The sequence below is a fragment of the Hippocampus guttulatus genome, chromosome 23 (genome assembly GCF_054856545.1).
Source record: "Hippocampus guttulatus isolate MCC_2025c chromosome 23, RoL_Hgut_1.0, whole genome shotgun sequence".
NCBI lineage: Eukaryota > Metazoa > Chordata > Actinopteri > Syngnathiformes > Syngnathidae > Hippocampus > Hippocampus guttulatus.
The window spans coordinates 2000599-2013200 of NC_141283.1; the positions used below are offsets into that span (position 1 = coordinate 2000599).

Below are 12602 nucleotides of genomic sequence, written 5' to 3' on the forward strand. Positions count from 1 at the left end.
TCACCTTGTATGGACTTTTAATTTAATTGAGCCCGCATGATGACACAACAAAATCACTACGAAAATACTTTTTACAGAACAATAATAAGCATGCACTTTAGGAATAATAATTTAGAGCCTCCAAATAGATGTTTATAGTGACCTAAAGAAAGAAATTGTGAGTGCCCTCAAAAATTGTCAACACAGGATGTTTGCTTTTTCACACTCAATGCTGAAGTGAGCCTATGCCATGACACCATTGCATTATCTTTTTAGAGGCTCTGGTCTTGGTAACCAAAGCAACGTCATCATTATAGGAAAGCACTCTTTCAGGCATCTTGTTATATACAGTCTTCAAGAAGTGTTGAGGGTTCCATAGTGTTGAGGGTTCCATTTTTCAAAATGTATCTCGTCTCTTTGGCGTTTGCAACGTGAGGTTGTACGGAGAAGAATCGGCACGGCTTCGTTCTCTCTGCGCTGGAGCTAGCTTTGCGTTACCGTTTCCTGCGCCGCGTTCTGGCGCATGTCTTGCTCCTCCCCATCTTGCTCCTCGGTCACGCTGACGACCGTCTTGCCTCTGGCGTGGCCGCACTCCAACTTATGGAAAGCCTGAGGGACCTGGCTGAATGCGAACTGGGCCTCCACCACTGGCAAGATCTGTCCTCACAAGCATGGCGGAGAAAACACAGGAAGCGGTTGAGCGAGTCCGAACGATGATTACATTCATCTTATGCAGACATTTCAAAGTTCATAACTCTTGACAAGCAATGTTACGGATTATAACGTAAATCATAATTTTGAATGAACCCTTTCAGGGACAGTGTTTACTACAGTGGACGGCTTATCATGTGATCAGGTTACACGGTGCATGAAATTAACAGATCCCGGAAGATGGCAGTGAAGCATCCCACTGGATTTGAGATCAGCACAACTTTTGAGTAGAAGGGTAGTTCGAGCGTGGGGGGTTTTTTCTCCCCCTGTCCCTCCCTTGTTTCTTTCTGACTTTCGGGTTGAGTGAACGCTGGCGCGTTTTGGCTGCCGCTGCTCAACCCGTATTGTTTTGTGTTTTTTGTTATTGTAAAGTGTCCTTGGGTGTCTTGAAAGGCGCTTATAAATAAAATCTATTATTATTATTATAATATAAAGATTAGGGGGAATCTCATATTGTAAAAAGTCGTAGGAAAGGTTATTACAGTTACAAACTGGCCAAACAGGATATAGTTTTTCACGAGAGAGAAAAAAAAAGCTGTGTCGATATCAGGTGTGGTGTTTATTTTAATTTGCATAGTTGAAAAGGCATCTAAATAGCGTTTTTCAATCAGACAATCTACGAATCATTTAAACAGCGGCTGCTCGAAAAAGAAACGATTATAATTTCCAGAATTCCACATTTTGTATTTAGTCTACATGAACAAATTGTCAGAATTCCCCGGCTTCCAATGTGGGAAATGTGAGGGGGGGAGTATAGAATGTGATGAGGCTGGACAATCCTGAGCAGGTCCGGCCTGTTATTCTGGTCAGCATCTCTCGTTATTAACAATGAATGGCGAGAGCGGCCGTGTCACGCTGGAAACACTTCTGACTGATAGCGGCACTTTGGGAGTGTGTGTGGGTGTGGGTGTATCCATAGCTTCCCACCACTGGTCTAAATCAGCTGCTTGTTTTAAGCCCCCAGGACAAAAGGCCTGTACGAATAGTTGCTCAGCACTGTGTAAAAATCCATTCAGCTTCTCCCAGCGCCTGATTCCATCGGACGCCAACCCACCAGCACAGCAGGAATGAATGTCAAGCGCACTCCGAAACAAAGCTGCTGGGAGATCGGGAATGTATGGAATCCTTGTTTTATCTCTGATCTGCATTACGATGCTCAATTCCGATTTGAATTGGATGCTTTGGTTGATGTTTCAAATCGTTTGTGAAGCAATACAGTACCTTCCCGGTATCTACCAGCGTGCTGACCTCATCCAGGGCGGGCCCATCTGGAGCGTAGAACCCCCAGCGGTAGAAGATGCCATTTGATATTATATTCTGGAAAGGGGAACAAAGTGAAGGCAGTAATGAAAAGTCAAGGTGTAGCATACACACTACACTAGCGACACTAGCATAAAGAGATTAAATAGACACGAAGAATATGAACAAAGAGATAGAAATATAATAATCAGGGGCAGGGTGCTCATCAGCAATTTCAGGAGGATATGTTTCCAGAGCGGCCGGTGTATTTCTGGGCCGATCCTGGACAGCATCCCCACACACACAATGTGGCCTTCTATTCAGAGTGGTCAATATCCCTCTGACAATTCAACGTGGTGAACTCAACTGGAGTAATAAAGCACTAGATGAAGAGGCTCCTGTGTGTACCTGAGACTGTTGTTCATAAAAAATCATCTCCAAACAGTGACATATTGTATATACTGATGCATTTTGTCCTCTTAAAGTTCTTCTTTGAATGCTAATTCATGCAAACATTTGTGTAGTTTATCTGTGGAATTTCATTGTTATGTATGGAGAACCCCAAGGTTCAATTTAAGGCCCATTTTTTTTGGTTTAGCAATATATATTGTAAACATTCCATGCTGATGACATTCAGGCTCTGGTTAGCAGTTCCTTTATCCAAGCCTTTCCCAAACTTTGGGTCTGGGGGTAGAACATGCCCCCCAGGCATCGAAAATCATTATCTTACATTATAATACATTATAGTGTGTAAAAAATAGCTATATTTTTTTTTCACGCTGTCTATTTGATTCGAGTGCTTCCAATAGGTGACAGTAGAGGGCTCAGCTGAGCTGCGATGTTGCTCTTATGAGAGGAGCTGTGAAGTGAGGGTGTGACCACTGTGGCTAAGGCCCTCTGAACTGTCCAGCTGGTTCCTGCCATGGACAAAAGGGGCCGGGAGGCTTGGCAAGAAACACACAAACACTGCTATTTGCTGGGAGGGGGTGGGGTGGAGGGGTCGGAGGGGGGGTGGGGGGGGGGGGTTGGGTTAACATTTGGCTGCAATCTGCACAAACAGCATACTGCTGCTTCAGCACTAGGCGCATGCTCGCCACCCACACACTAACCCCCCCACTTCCGACTGTTGCTTCCTCATATACTCCGCTAGACCAGTACTGAATAACGGAAGTGGACTTAAGACAGTTCTAAGTCACCATCCGTCCAACAAAGTTTCATGTCAGGATCCGGTGAAACGTTTGGCTTCGATTAAGAGTTTGGATTCGTTTTTTTGTTATCTGAAAATGCTACCTGAATGACTTTGGTGCCCAGGTTGGATCCGGCGTCAACGAGTCCATCCACCAGGCCGAGAGAATCCGTTTTGAAGAGCAAAGGGGTTACCAGCGTGACGTACTTCGCCCCAGACCAGGGTTTGAGCAAACCCACCGCCCACTCCTCAGTGTCCCTGCCCACGCCATCCAAAATCACGTCAAATCTGGCAATGCGAGATAATAACATGAGAGGTTTCTTTTGAATTTACTATGCTGGGAAAAAAATTGCCACGACGATGCTCATTTGTTTCATCTTCAAAGCTTCAACCGGGCTTGACTCATTGTGCACTCTGGCCTTAAGCCTTGGTATCCGTGGAAACTAGAAAAACTAGGGGGGAAAGTGGCGCATGCGGTTGACTGCGAGATGTCAGCAGGGTACATTAAGGCACTTAAATAGGAACACTATGCTACTATTTGCAATGCTATTCAATAGTTAATAGCATTTGCTTTTCTTTTTCCCCCCCGCAATCAGAGCAATGTCATGCACCTCTCCATCATTTCGAGGCGGTCCGCCGCATCTTCTGCAGTGTAGTCCACCACCTCGTCCGCTCCGAGCCCTCTGACGAGGCCCTCGGCATTCTGAGAGCAAGTGACTGTAACGTGGGCACCCCAGGCCTTTGCCAACTGTCAGCACAGAAGGAAAGAAAACACTGAAATCATCACAGACACACACACACAAAAAAAAAAGCCCAGAATCGGAACTTGTGACGTTTCACCTGAATTGCAAACGTCCCAACGCCTCCTGAGCCTCCAGTAATCAAAACTCTAAAAGAAAAAAAAAACATGTTCAATGGTGACTGGTGAAAGAAATGTGAGCAAATGAGAACTTGGCATTCAATGACAAGTTGATTTCGTTTTTAAAACATGATTAAAAGCAGCAATTCTGGACTTTCACACTGTTCGACTGAGTTGAGCTTGCCTTTTATTCAAGGAGCTGTCTCTGCAAAGACCACCCGCATTAACGAGTGCAGACAGCGCAGTGCTGGCTACGTAGGGGATGGATGCCGCCTCCATGTGACTCAAACATTTCGGCTTGTGGGACACCTTTAAGAGATCATCAAACGTCAGTGCATTCTCAAGGGCTAGCGGAATCACTTGAAAATAACGCGCAGCCAAGCACTCACCTCAAACTCGGTCAGATTGACAAATTCTGCCAGACTGCCTTGTTTCCACGGAGGAACAGCAGCCCAAACCTGAAGCACAATCGCTTTGAAATTTCAAACCGCTGTACCTTTAAATATCATTCATCAGTTTACACTGAGAGTTCATTAGTCATCCATAGAAATAATTCTACGATGACGTAACAAGATTACAGAAAGAACATTTGCGCATAATTGTATTGTACATTCGCTTCGCATGGAATACTCATAAGTGAATTACTCCCCGCACAGGGATGCTAATCCACGCACAAAATGATATTATCACATTCTACATTATTGATGAGTGGAATATTATCATAAAACGTAACATGGTATTTTTGACCAAGTCTATCCTTTCATAACGTTCTTCATCCCCCACAAAAAAATTTAGCCCAGGATTGCAACTTTTCACTCAAAGTCAAACTATGATCCAAATGAGTGGTACAATATAGAAGATCAACTGATGGAAGAAATTGGAGGTCCAACAGCATCCTGTCGCTGATTTTGTTCAAGCAAAGAGGTTCCACTGTATATTTTATTACTCGTGCACATTTGAAGCATCCAAAAGTCAAATGCCTAGTCAGTGGAAACCACCATGTACCTCATCTCCTGGAACAAAGTGTGCAACCTCAGATCCGCAGTCCACGACAACACCAGACACATCTCGACCCAGGATCAGAGGAAAACCACTACCATCGTCCATTGTGGAAAATGGGTCATTTCGTAGCTTGAGCAACTTAGCTCCATACCCGGCTGAAATTAAGAAAGTCATGTGATGCTTAACAAGATGTCAGACTGCTGTCTACGTGCTTTGTAGTGAACTGACCGCTTACCTCTCATGGACACATCCAAAGGGTTGAGACTGGCAGCGTGCACTTGGATCATCACCTGGCTGGACGAAGTGATCGTGGGCACTGGGATGTCTTCAGAGTACCTGAGCATTTCGTTCGTGCCAAACTGGTCGATGACCCAGGCAGACATGCAGCTCTGCGCTCGCGAAGCTGAAGTGCTGACATGTTTTCGGAAGCACCGTCCACCCCAGGCGGCTCGCGTTTGGGTCGAAATTGCAGTTGCGATTCTGAATAAGGGGAGCAGCCTGGCGTGTGCCATTGCTAAGGACAGAACCTTAAAACCGTCCTTCAACTGACAGTAGCTACAAGGTCAGTTTTTGACACATAAGCCTGCCTGGAGGAAGACACGGGCCAGTTTGCGATCCAGTAGCATAAAGTCCTCCCTTCAAAGTGAGAAAGAACGTCAAGACAATTGTTTTATATGGTCAAAAATTAACCGGGTATAATTGAACTGCTAGAACGAGTGTGAAATTACGCTATAGCGGGAGTAAACGTGGTAAAAACAAACATCGAAACATTGTTTTTGCTAGCTAGGTGGCTACAAGACACCTAACCTTTCACCTTCCAGCAGCAGCGAATCACGTTTCTCGATGCTAGTATTCTGACCAATGGGGTCGCGAAGTTTGTCCTGACGTCACCACCACTGGGTACTGGTTTTCCTTCCGTCACAGATGAGACAAAAACACAACAATTTAAATTTTAAATTTTTGTGCTAGCGAGAGTAACTGTGTTACTAAATAAATAACCCAACACCTAACACAAGAGTGTTCCCGCTATCATCTGGCTGCATCACAATCTTAATTTATTATATTAGTTGATGCGAATATTCCGATTAATGACGTCACCACCACTCAATAACATCTATTCAATGTATTGGATTCATACAAAACAGTACAAAAAAAGTAAAAAATACGTAAAAGTGCACAATAACCTAAAAAATTTGACATTTTTAATAAAGCAATGACATTAAAATGGAATGAAAATAAAAATTCAATATTCCCGTTTACAGTACACATGTCATATCCCGAAGCATACACGACCCTAAACGAAAAATAGAGAAAGACAGGAGAGGGCACTAATTGACCAATCATTATCTGGTTATTCTAATGAGTCGATTCAGCACGAAACCAAGCAAGACACAGTGCTGTCATTATGATCACAGCTCCCAGGGGAAAGAGGACGCATTGGAAACAGGGTGCTTTGTCTGCACAGGCTCATTACAGTGGGCCTGCCTAATGAATTATTACCCCTGACTGATGTTCACATAAATAGAATCCTGCTTTACTGACAGTGCAATGCGAAAGCAACCTCTTTGTCAGGTTGGAGCATTAAGCCGACTGGTTGAAATGAAGCACTATTATACTGTACTGTGTGGTGTACTTCTTAATCTTTGCAGTTTATTTAAGGCAGACTTTATTCAAAGCCCAACTACATTTGCCCTACATTTCACGTTAGATGTGCAGACAGTGAAAATGAGCCACATCCGTGATAGAAATGTCAGTGCCTGCTGTCGAAGTGGTGGAAGGAGCAGAGGCTGTGTTGGGCAGGTGGGCAGTGAGTCAAGCTGCAAATGAGATAAGACCATTTTAGCAACAACTTTGAGCACAGCGTTTTGATTGAGTTTCTGTTATTGGCTTTATTTCATACAGAATATATGTTTAAAAGTGCTCTCCTTGGAATTTAAAGTGCACTTCCTCCTTTTGTTGATTTTTTTTATGTGTGAGGAACACTCCATGTTTCATAAATAGTATGGACTATGCTTTTTTTTTATGTTTGGGTGTTGTCGACAGCTGAATGCAGTTCAGACCAAAAAAAAGGGTGGTGCATCAAGCAGATGGCCAGTCATTGTGTACAGTATTATTCATGTGCACTGTAAGGCACTGCCTTCTCATGTGGCTTTCTTTCAGCGCAACCCCCACGCGAGCGGAGGTTATTGCCATGCAACAAACAGGTGCTACTGCACAGCATCAGGTGTCCTTCCTAAAGGTTAGAAAGGGATGGAAGAGTTCTGCGAAAGTGGGGGCCAAAAGGGGGAGGTGGGTGTCCTAGTTATGCTGTCGCTCTCTGCGGTCCCTTCAGTTTGGTTGCCATGGACAGCAAGAGGGACATCGGTGCTCTAAATCGGGGACCCAACCTGATTTGCTTATGAAATCAGGTTAGCTCTTTGAGCTCACTCCTGACGTGTTAAACAGGCCAAACAAAGCCCACAAAAGGGAGAGCGTCACTCATGGCAGAGTCAATATTCATTCAATATTTCTATGAAACCCTTCATGTGTTGTTTGTGTTCACTATTGACAGAGGAAGAGGCAAAAAGAAACAAACAAAAACAAAGAAAAATCATAAATTCACAGTGACTTGACAAGGGCCATTATAAGCAACTTTCCATGACTGGTCGTTTCCTTTGTTTGGTTTCCACGGCAACCCCAGATTGGAATCCCTGAAACCGAAGCCGGCAAATGAGCAAACTAATTGCCGTCTGATTGTCGAGCCACTTGTGACGACTGAAACCAAACTAAACAACTTATATTGGAGCTGATCCACTTAAGCTGTCGTCGGTACAGCAACTCGCAGGGCCAAAAAGGAAGCGCAGGTGGCCATCTGGCAGGAAAGAGCATTCAACTGTCCTTATCCTAGCCTCACCTCTCGTTTACTGTACCAATGATCCCGAAAGCCCCTCTTTTTAAGCTCGGTAGACTCTCGTTTCAAAGAAAGTGATGGTGGTTGTTGTTTGCCACGGGACGGTGGCCTTGCAAATGTGCGAATTATTTGGTTTGCAAGGATTTAAATGTGTGTGAATGGCCACAGTCAACATATGTGATATCACGGGAGCATGAAGGCATTTGAAAGAATTTGGGTCTGCTGGGGTGGACATTTAAATGATGACAAGTAGGTCAACTTCTTTAAAACACACAACCTGGCATGCCTGTCGCGGTGTTTTCACATGTCTTAACTTGGAATAGTTTTGTGATACAGCGTGAACTCCTCTGGGGAAATCAGACACTTATCTTTACATTTGGTAATTATGAGTCACCTCAGACATGTGACACTGCGATCTGAATTATTCACGAGCCTCACGAGCAAACTTGTACCTGAAGTCTGCAGATAAAATTCTAGAAATCCAACGAATGATAAATTCCGGTTTGGACCATATGGAATTAGAAATTTAATTTCATTAGAAATAGGGAAATAGTTGCCGTAGTCTTGATTTACAAATATCGGTGAAGTTTGAAACGACAACTCCAGTACTGCCCACATTTATAAACTGTGACATGTTTAAATAGTCTCCTAGATCCCTTTTCACACCTTTGCAGGTATAAGGAGACTGAAGTTTACATGTGGACACGCGTGTTGACATTGTCTTTATTACCATGGCAACAGCCTGAATAATTCATCGTGTCACTCAATGATTAAAGAGTTTTTTTGGGTGTGTTGCGCATCACGTCACGAGGGATGACTCTGTTAGTCACACTGGTCAATGAGGATATAAGATTATGACAAGTGGTAGTCATCTCAGGGGGAAGCAGAACAAAAAGGAAACTGAACTGATTGTCTAACAGGAAATGCATCAATATGCTGCGTCAGCCTACAGAGGTTTTCCGTGAAATGCTTCATGTGATTGTTGCTGCTTTCGTGGTCAACCCTAATTGACCAAGTATTTTGCCGACCACCTCGTGAGGTCCGCTTTCAACTCGAGTTCAAACGACGGCATGTTTTTAAAGGAATACTGCTTGCTTTCTTGGTCCTTGGCTTGAATAAACCAAAACTTTAAAAAATCATCATCTGATGGTGAAAGTGTAATGGTTTGGGGCTGCTATAGTACTCCAGGACCTGGAGGACTTGCCGCAAGAAAATTCTTCAGGCAAATATCCGACCATCAATTAATGCTTTCAGAATTTAGATCAGGAAATGGGAAAAATACATTTTCACTCAAACAGGACAACTCCTGGACAGTACATTAACAACTTTGGGATGCCACTTTTTTTTTCCTTTTTTTTTTTGGAGAACAACGCAGAGCTAACAGTTGAAATAGGAAGGATCCAGAAAAAGGATGTTTAATAGACTGGCGGTGTTGTGCAGAGGTGAATAGTGCACAGAGGATTGACAGACAAAAGGGTGGGATAATGAGTCATGACGGACGGCTTTACTGGTGCTGAGGCATTTCCGAGCACCACACACCTCGCTCTGCCATCACAGTCCACTATACCACATCTGACATGTTTTAACGTGCTGACTCTGTCAACTTCTATCGAGTTATTAAAAGAAAGGGCAATTTTTATAGGCATTCTTAATTTCATTTTAATTACGTGTCTATGTGTGGGAAAGCAGAGAAATGCACATTTGCACTAAGACTGTTTTACATTTAAAAAATGTAAATGGAAATGTATTCCACAACTTTGTTTCCAAAAATAATCGAGAGTTCAGTTATGTTTGTTAGCAGGGCCTCGCACTGACTAGTTTGAAGTTGTCAGTTTTCAGAGGCCATCATGGTGTGCCAATGATGAGAGTGTCCGCAAGTGCGCGACAAAGGAGGCTCAGCTCACATTTTCTAAAAATCATCTTGATGATCTGCAGTATCTTTGGAAAAATAATCTGTGAATTGACGAATTAAAAGGTGGACTTTTTGGAAGTTGCGTGGCTCGTTACTTCTGGTGTAAAACTAGGACTCCATTCAATGAAAGGAAAATCATGATCACAGTCAAACATGATGGTGATAGTGTGATGGTCTGAGGGTGCTTTGTTACTTCAGGACCTGGATTGGTGCAAAAATAATCCTGCGGCTGGGTTAAAAATAAAAAAATTATGTTGACCCAACAGTTTTTTGTGATAATGACATCCGGGGATCTAATAACTGTTTAACACCGCATGTTTCCTTTCACTTTGGTCCTTTTTTTTTTTTTTTAAATGTACATACACAAGCAAATCACATGTTTTAGTGTTAAACACACGACAACGGAATTTTTGGTACCTTGAAGTTCTTTAAATTCTCTTCCAATCTTTTACAAGCACGTTTAACCTTCAGACTCAATGACAAAACAGATTTGTTTCTGCTGTGACACAATGAAGGTCGTCATAAAGTTGGACACGGACAAGGCCCGTGCTAATTTGTTTAGGCTATGCCTGTATTCCCAAAATACCATAGCAATTGTTGGATGCACTCTGGCTCTGGTCCAAAAGAGATCAGTGGTGCTTTCATGGAATGCCAAGTCCATCTCTGGCTTTACAGTCCACCAGCTGCCAGTCTAGACTGCCTGGCAGCCACTTTCGTGATGGCCGAGACAGCTCCACAGCCTATGAAAGCAGCTGTGGCGGCCATCATTATGTGCAAATAACTGACGAATTCAATAGCATGGAGGGCTGGGGCATTTGTGAAATGGTTCCCATCATCGGGACTCAAAGCAGTCGTCCACCCAACCATCATTGTTCATTATGACTGATCCTCAGTGCCTGCAGCAGATTTTGGGTAAGAGGCAATGTACAATCCTGGACTATTTGCCAGCCAATTGCAGGTCAAGAATTATTTGACAATGGGGCAGAAAAGTGAAACCTTGTTCTTTTTCAACAATTTATTGTACATAATTCATAAATCAAACTCATACACAGGACATTTTATTTTGTACAAAAAAATAAGCTTTTAAAGGGGAATCAAACATTAACCCCACCCATGTGGTCAGTCATTTCCTGGGTCAGCCTGGAAAAGGAGTGGTGTGTGTGAGGGGGGTTAATTTTACAAAGACCACAACTCTTAAAAATGACAAGGCGAGAAGGACGAGGCCTGCATCAGAGTAATTGCTACATACAACCGACATTTTAAAGATAAAGATGGAGGCGCCAAATCAAAAGGGGAACCAACTCATTTGGCTCATGCAGTTATTAAATACTAGATATACTCTTACACTTTAGAGCCAAAAGCCATTGCAGTATTTATAGCCTGGTGGGGTTGAAGCCACAGAATAAACCAAGTGGTCCACAATTTTAACACGTGACATTAAGTGCAGCGGAGAGCATCTTCAGTGTGGCAATGGAAAAGCCAAAGAGAAGCCAGGTGCATTTTTTTCATGTCGTGCAAAAAAAGGGGGCCTGAGGGAATCAGCCCACACCAACCTGCCGGAAGTTCCACCCGCCCATTTCTTGATTACACATTTCGATTAGGAATATTACTTAGAGGTGTCCAGTTCTGTTAGTCTGGTGCAGGGTTGTGATGATGGTGGTGGTGGGGGGGGGGGGGGGGGTCCAGCCGGAGCAGGTGGGTTCTTTGGGAATGGGCAGCTTTCAAGAAAGGCTCTGCAAAAAAGAGGCTGCCCCGACGAGGATGAGGAGCAGGGCGGAGGAACAGGCGGAGGTGTGCAGCGAGAGGCCTGTTCCGGTGGGGGAGGGGGTGGAATTGGTCGAACCGCTGTACATGTCTGTGGCCATGGTGGGCATGCTGCTGTTGGAGGTGGAAGTCATTCCTGTGCTGGCGACTGTGGTGTTCTGGGAGACCACCTGGAACCAGGGGGCAGGATTAAGACAAATAGATGCTTTTAACATACAGTGTATGTATTAGGGTTGTAGGGAAAAAACAATTTGAATCTGAAAATCTGTTTGGATTAATAGAACTGAATTGTTACATTTTAAAGTGTACCGTCCTTGAATCGATGAACTGCAATGGAGATTTATGCAGAGCCGTATCAAATCGTCTTTTATTAAACATGCATGGCAGGTATAAATGGGGTTTGATGTTGCTGAAGATTTGTGTGCGTGTGTTTTGTTAAATTGAATTTATTTTCAGAGTTTGAGCTTTGTATTGTGGCATAATACAAATGACAGATATGACCGATAGCCCATATTGAATTCAATCGTATCATACCCCATGTACAAATATTTACTGTTCAAAGCGGGGGAGGGACCTATTGAATCAGTATTTGAACACGTCTACCACACAACATTCTCGACACTAACCCCCCGCCCCCTCAAATATCACTGGATTAAAAAAATATATAACTACAAATTCACGTAACCATTTGCGAAAGGTGCCACACCCCTGCTCTAAATCAGAAGTCATTTGAGGAACAACATTCAAATGCATTTCAAAATATATTCCAAACAGATGTGAACAATCTTTGAGCTAATAAGAAAGCCTCCTCAACCGTTTCAAACAATTAGCCCACACGCGTGTGTCAGGTTTCTTCTGATACCCAAAGTAACTTTAGATGCTCTCGCCACATTTGCACAGGGGCGGGTGTCACACAGCATCCGAATCATCAAGTCTTAGGCGTCAGGGCAGCAAAGTAAAACTCATCTGTAGAAGCGGCATCTTGATCATAATCAATCTAATTAGCATTCATTCAGCATTGGGAAATCAATATAATTCAGGTTTTTGTCCCATCAGGACA

The 12602-nt window shown here is 43.4% G+C and overlaps 1 protein-coding gene across 2 annotated transcripts; it reads right to left on the reverse strand.

The window, feature by feature from the left end:
• On the reverse strand, window positions 1-5828 carry LOC147185658 (NAD(P)H oxidoreductase RTN4IP1, mitochondrial-like). Of its 2 annotated transcripts, none has more exons than XM_086103979.1 (9): window positions 5212-5828; window positions 4980-5131; window positions 4364-4432; window positions 4159-4283; window positions 3956-4004; window positions 3727-3863; window positions 3220-3373; window positions 1912-2007; window positions 1-636 (listed from the first exon to the last, which is right to left on the reverse strand). In XM_086103979.1, exons 1-9 carry the CDS (start codon window positions 5486-5488, stop codon window positions 463-465), a joined length of 1233 nt encoding a protein of 410 aa, XP_085960105.1. In that variant the 5' UTR covers window positions 5489-5828; the 3' UTR covers window positions 1-462. The 2 variants fall into 2 exon arrangements, with proteins under 2 accessions (XP_085960105.1, XP_085960104.1); XM_086103978.1 differs by having other exon boundaries at window positions 3220-3403; window positions 5212-5824.
• Between the last annotated feature and the right edge of the window lie 6774 nt (window positions 5829-12602).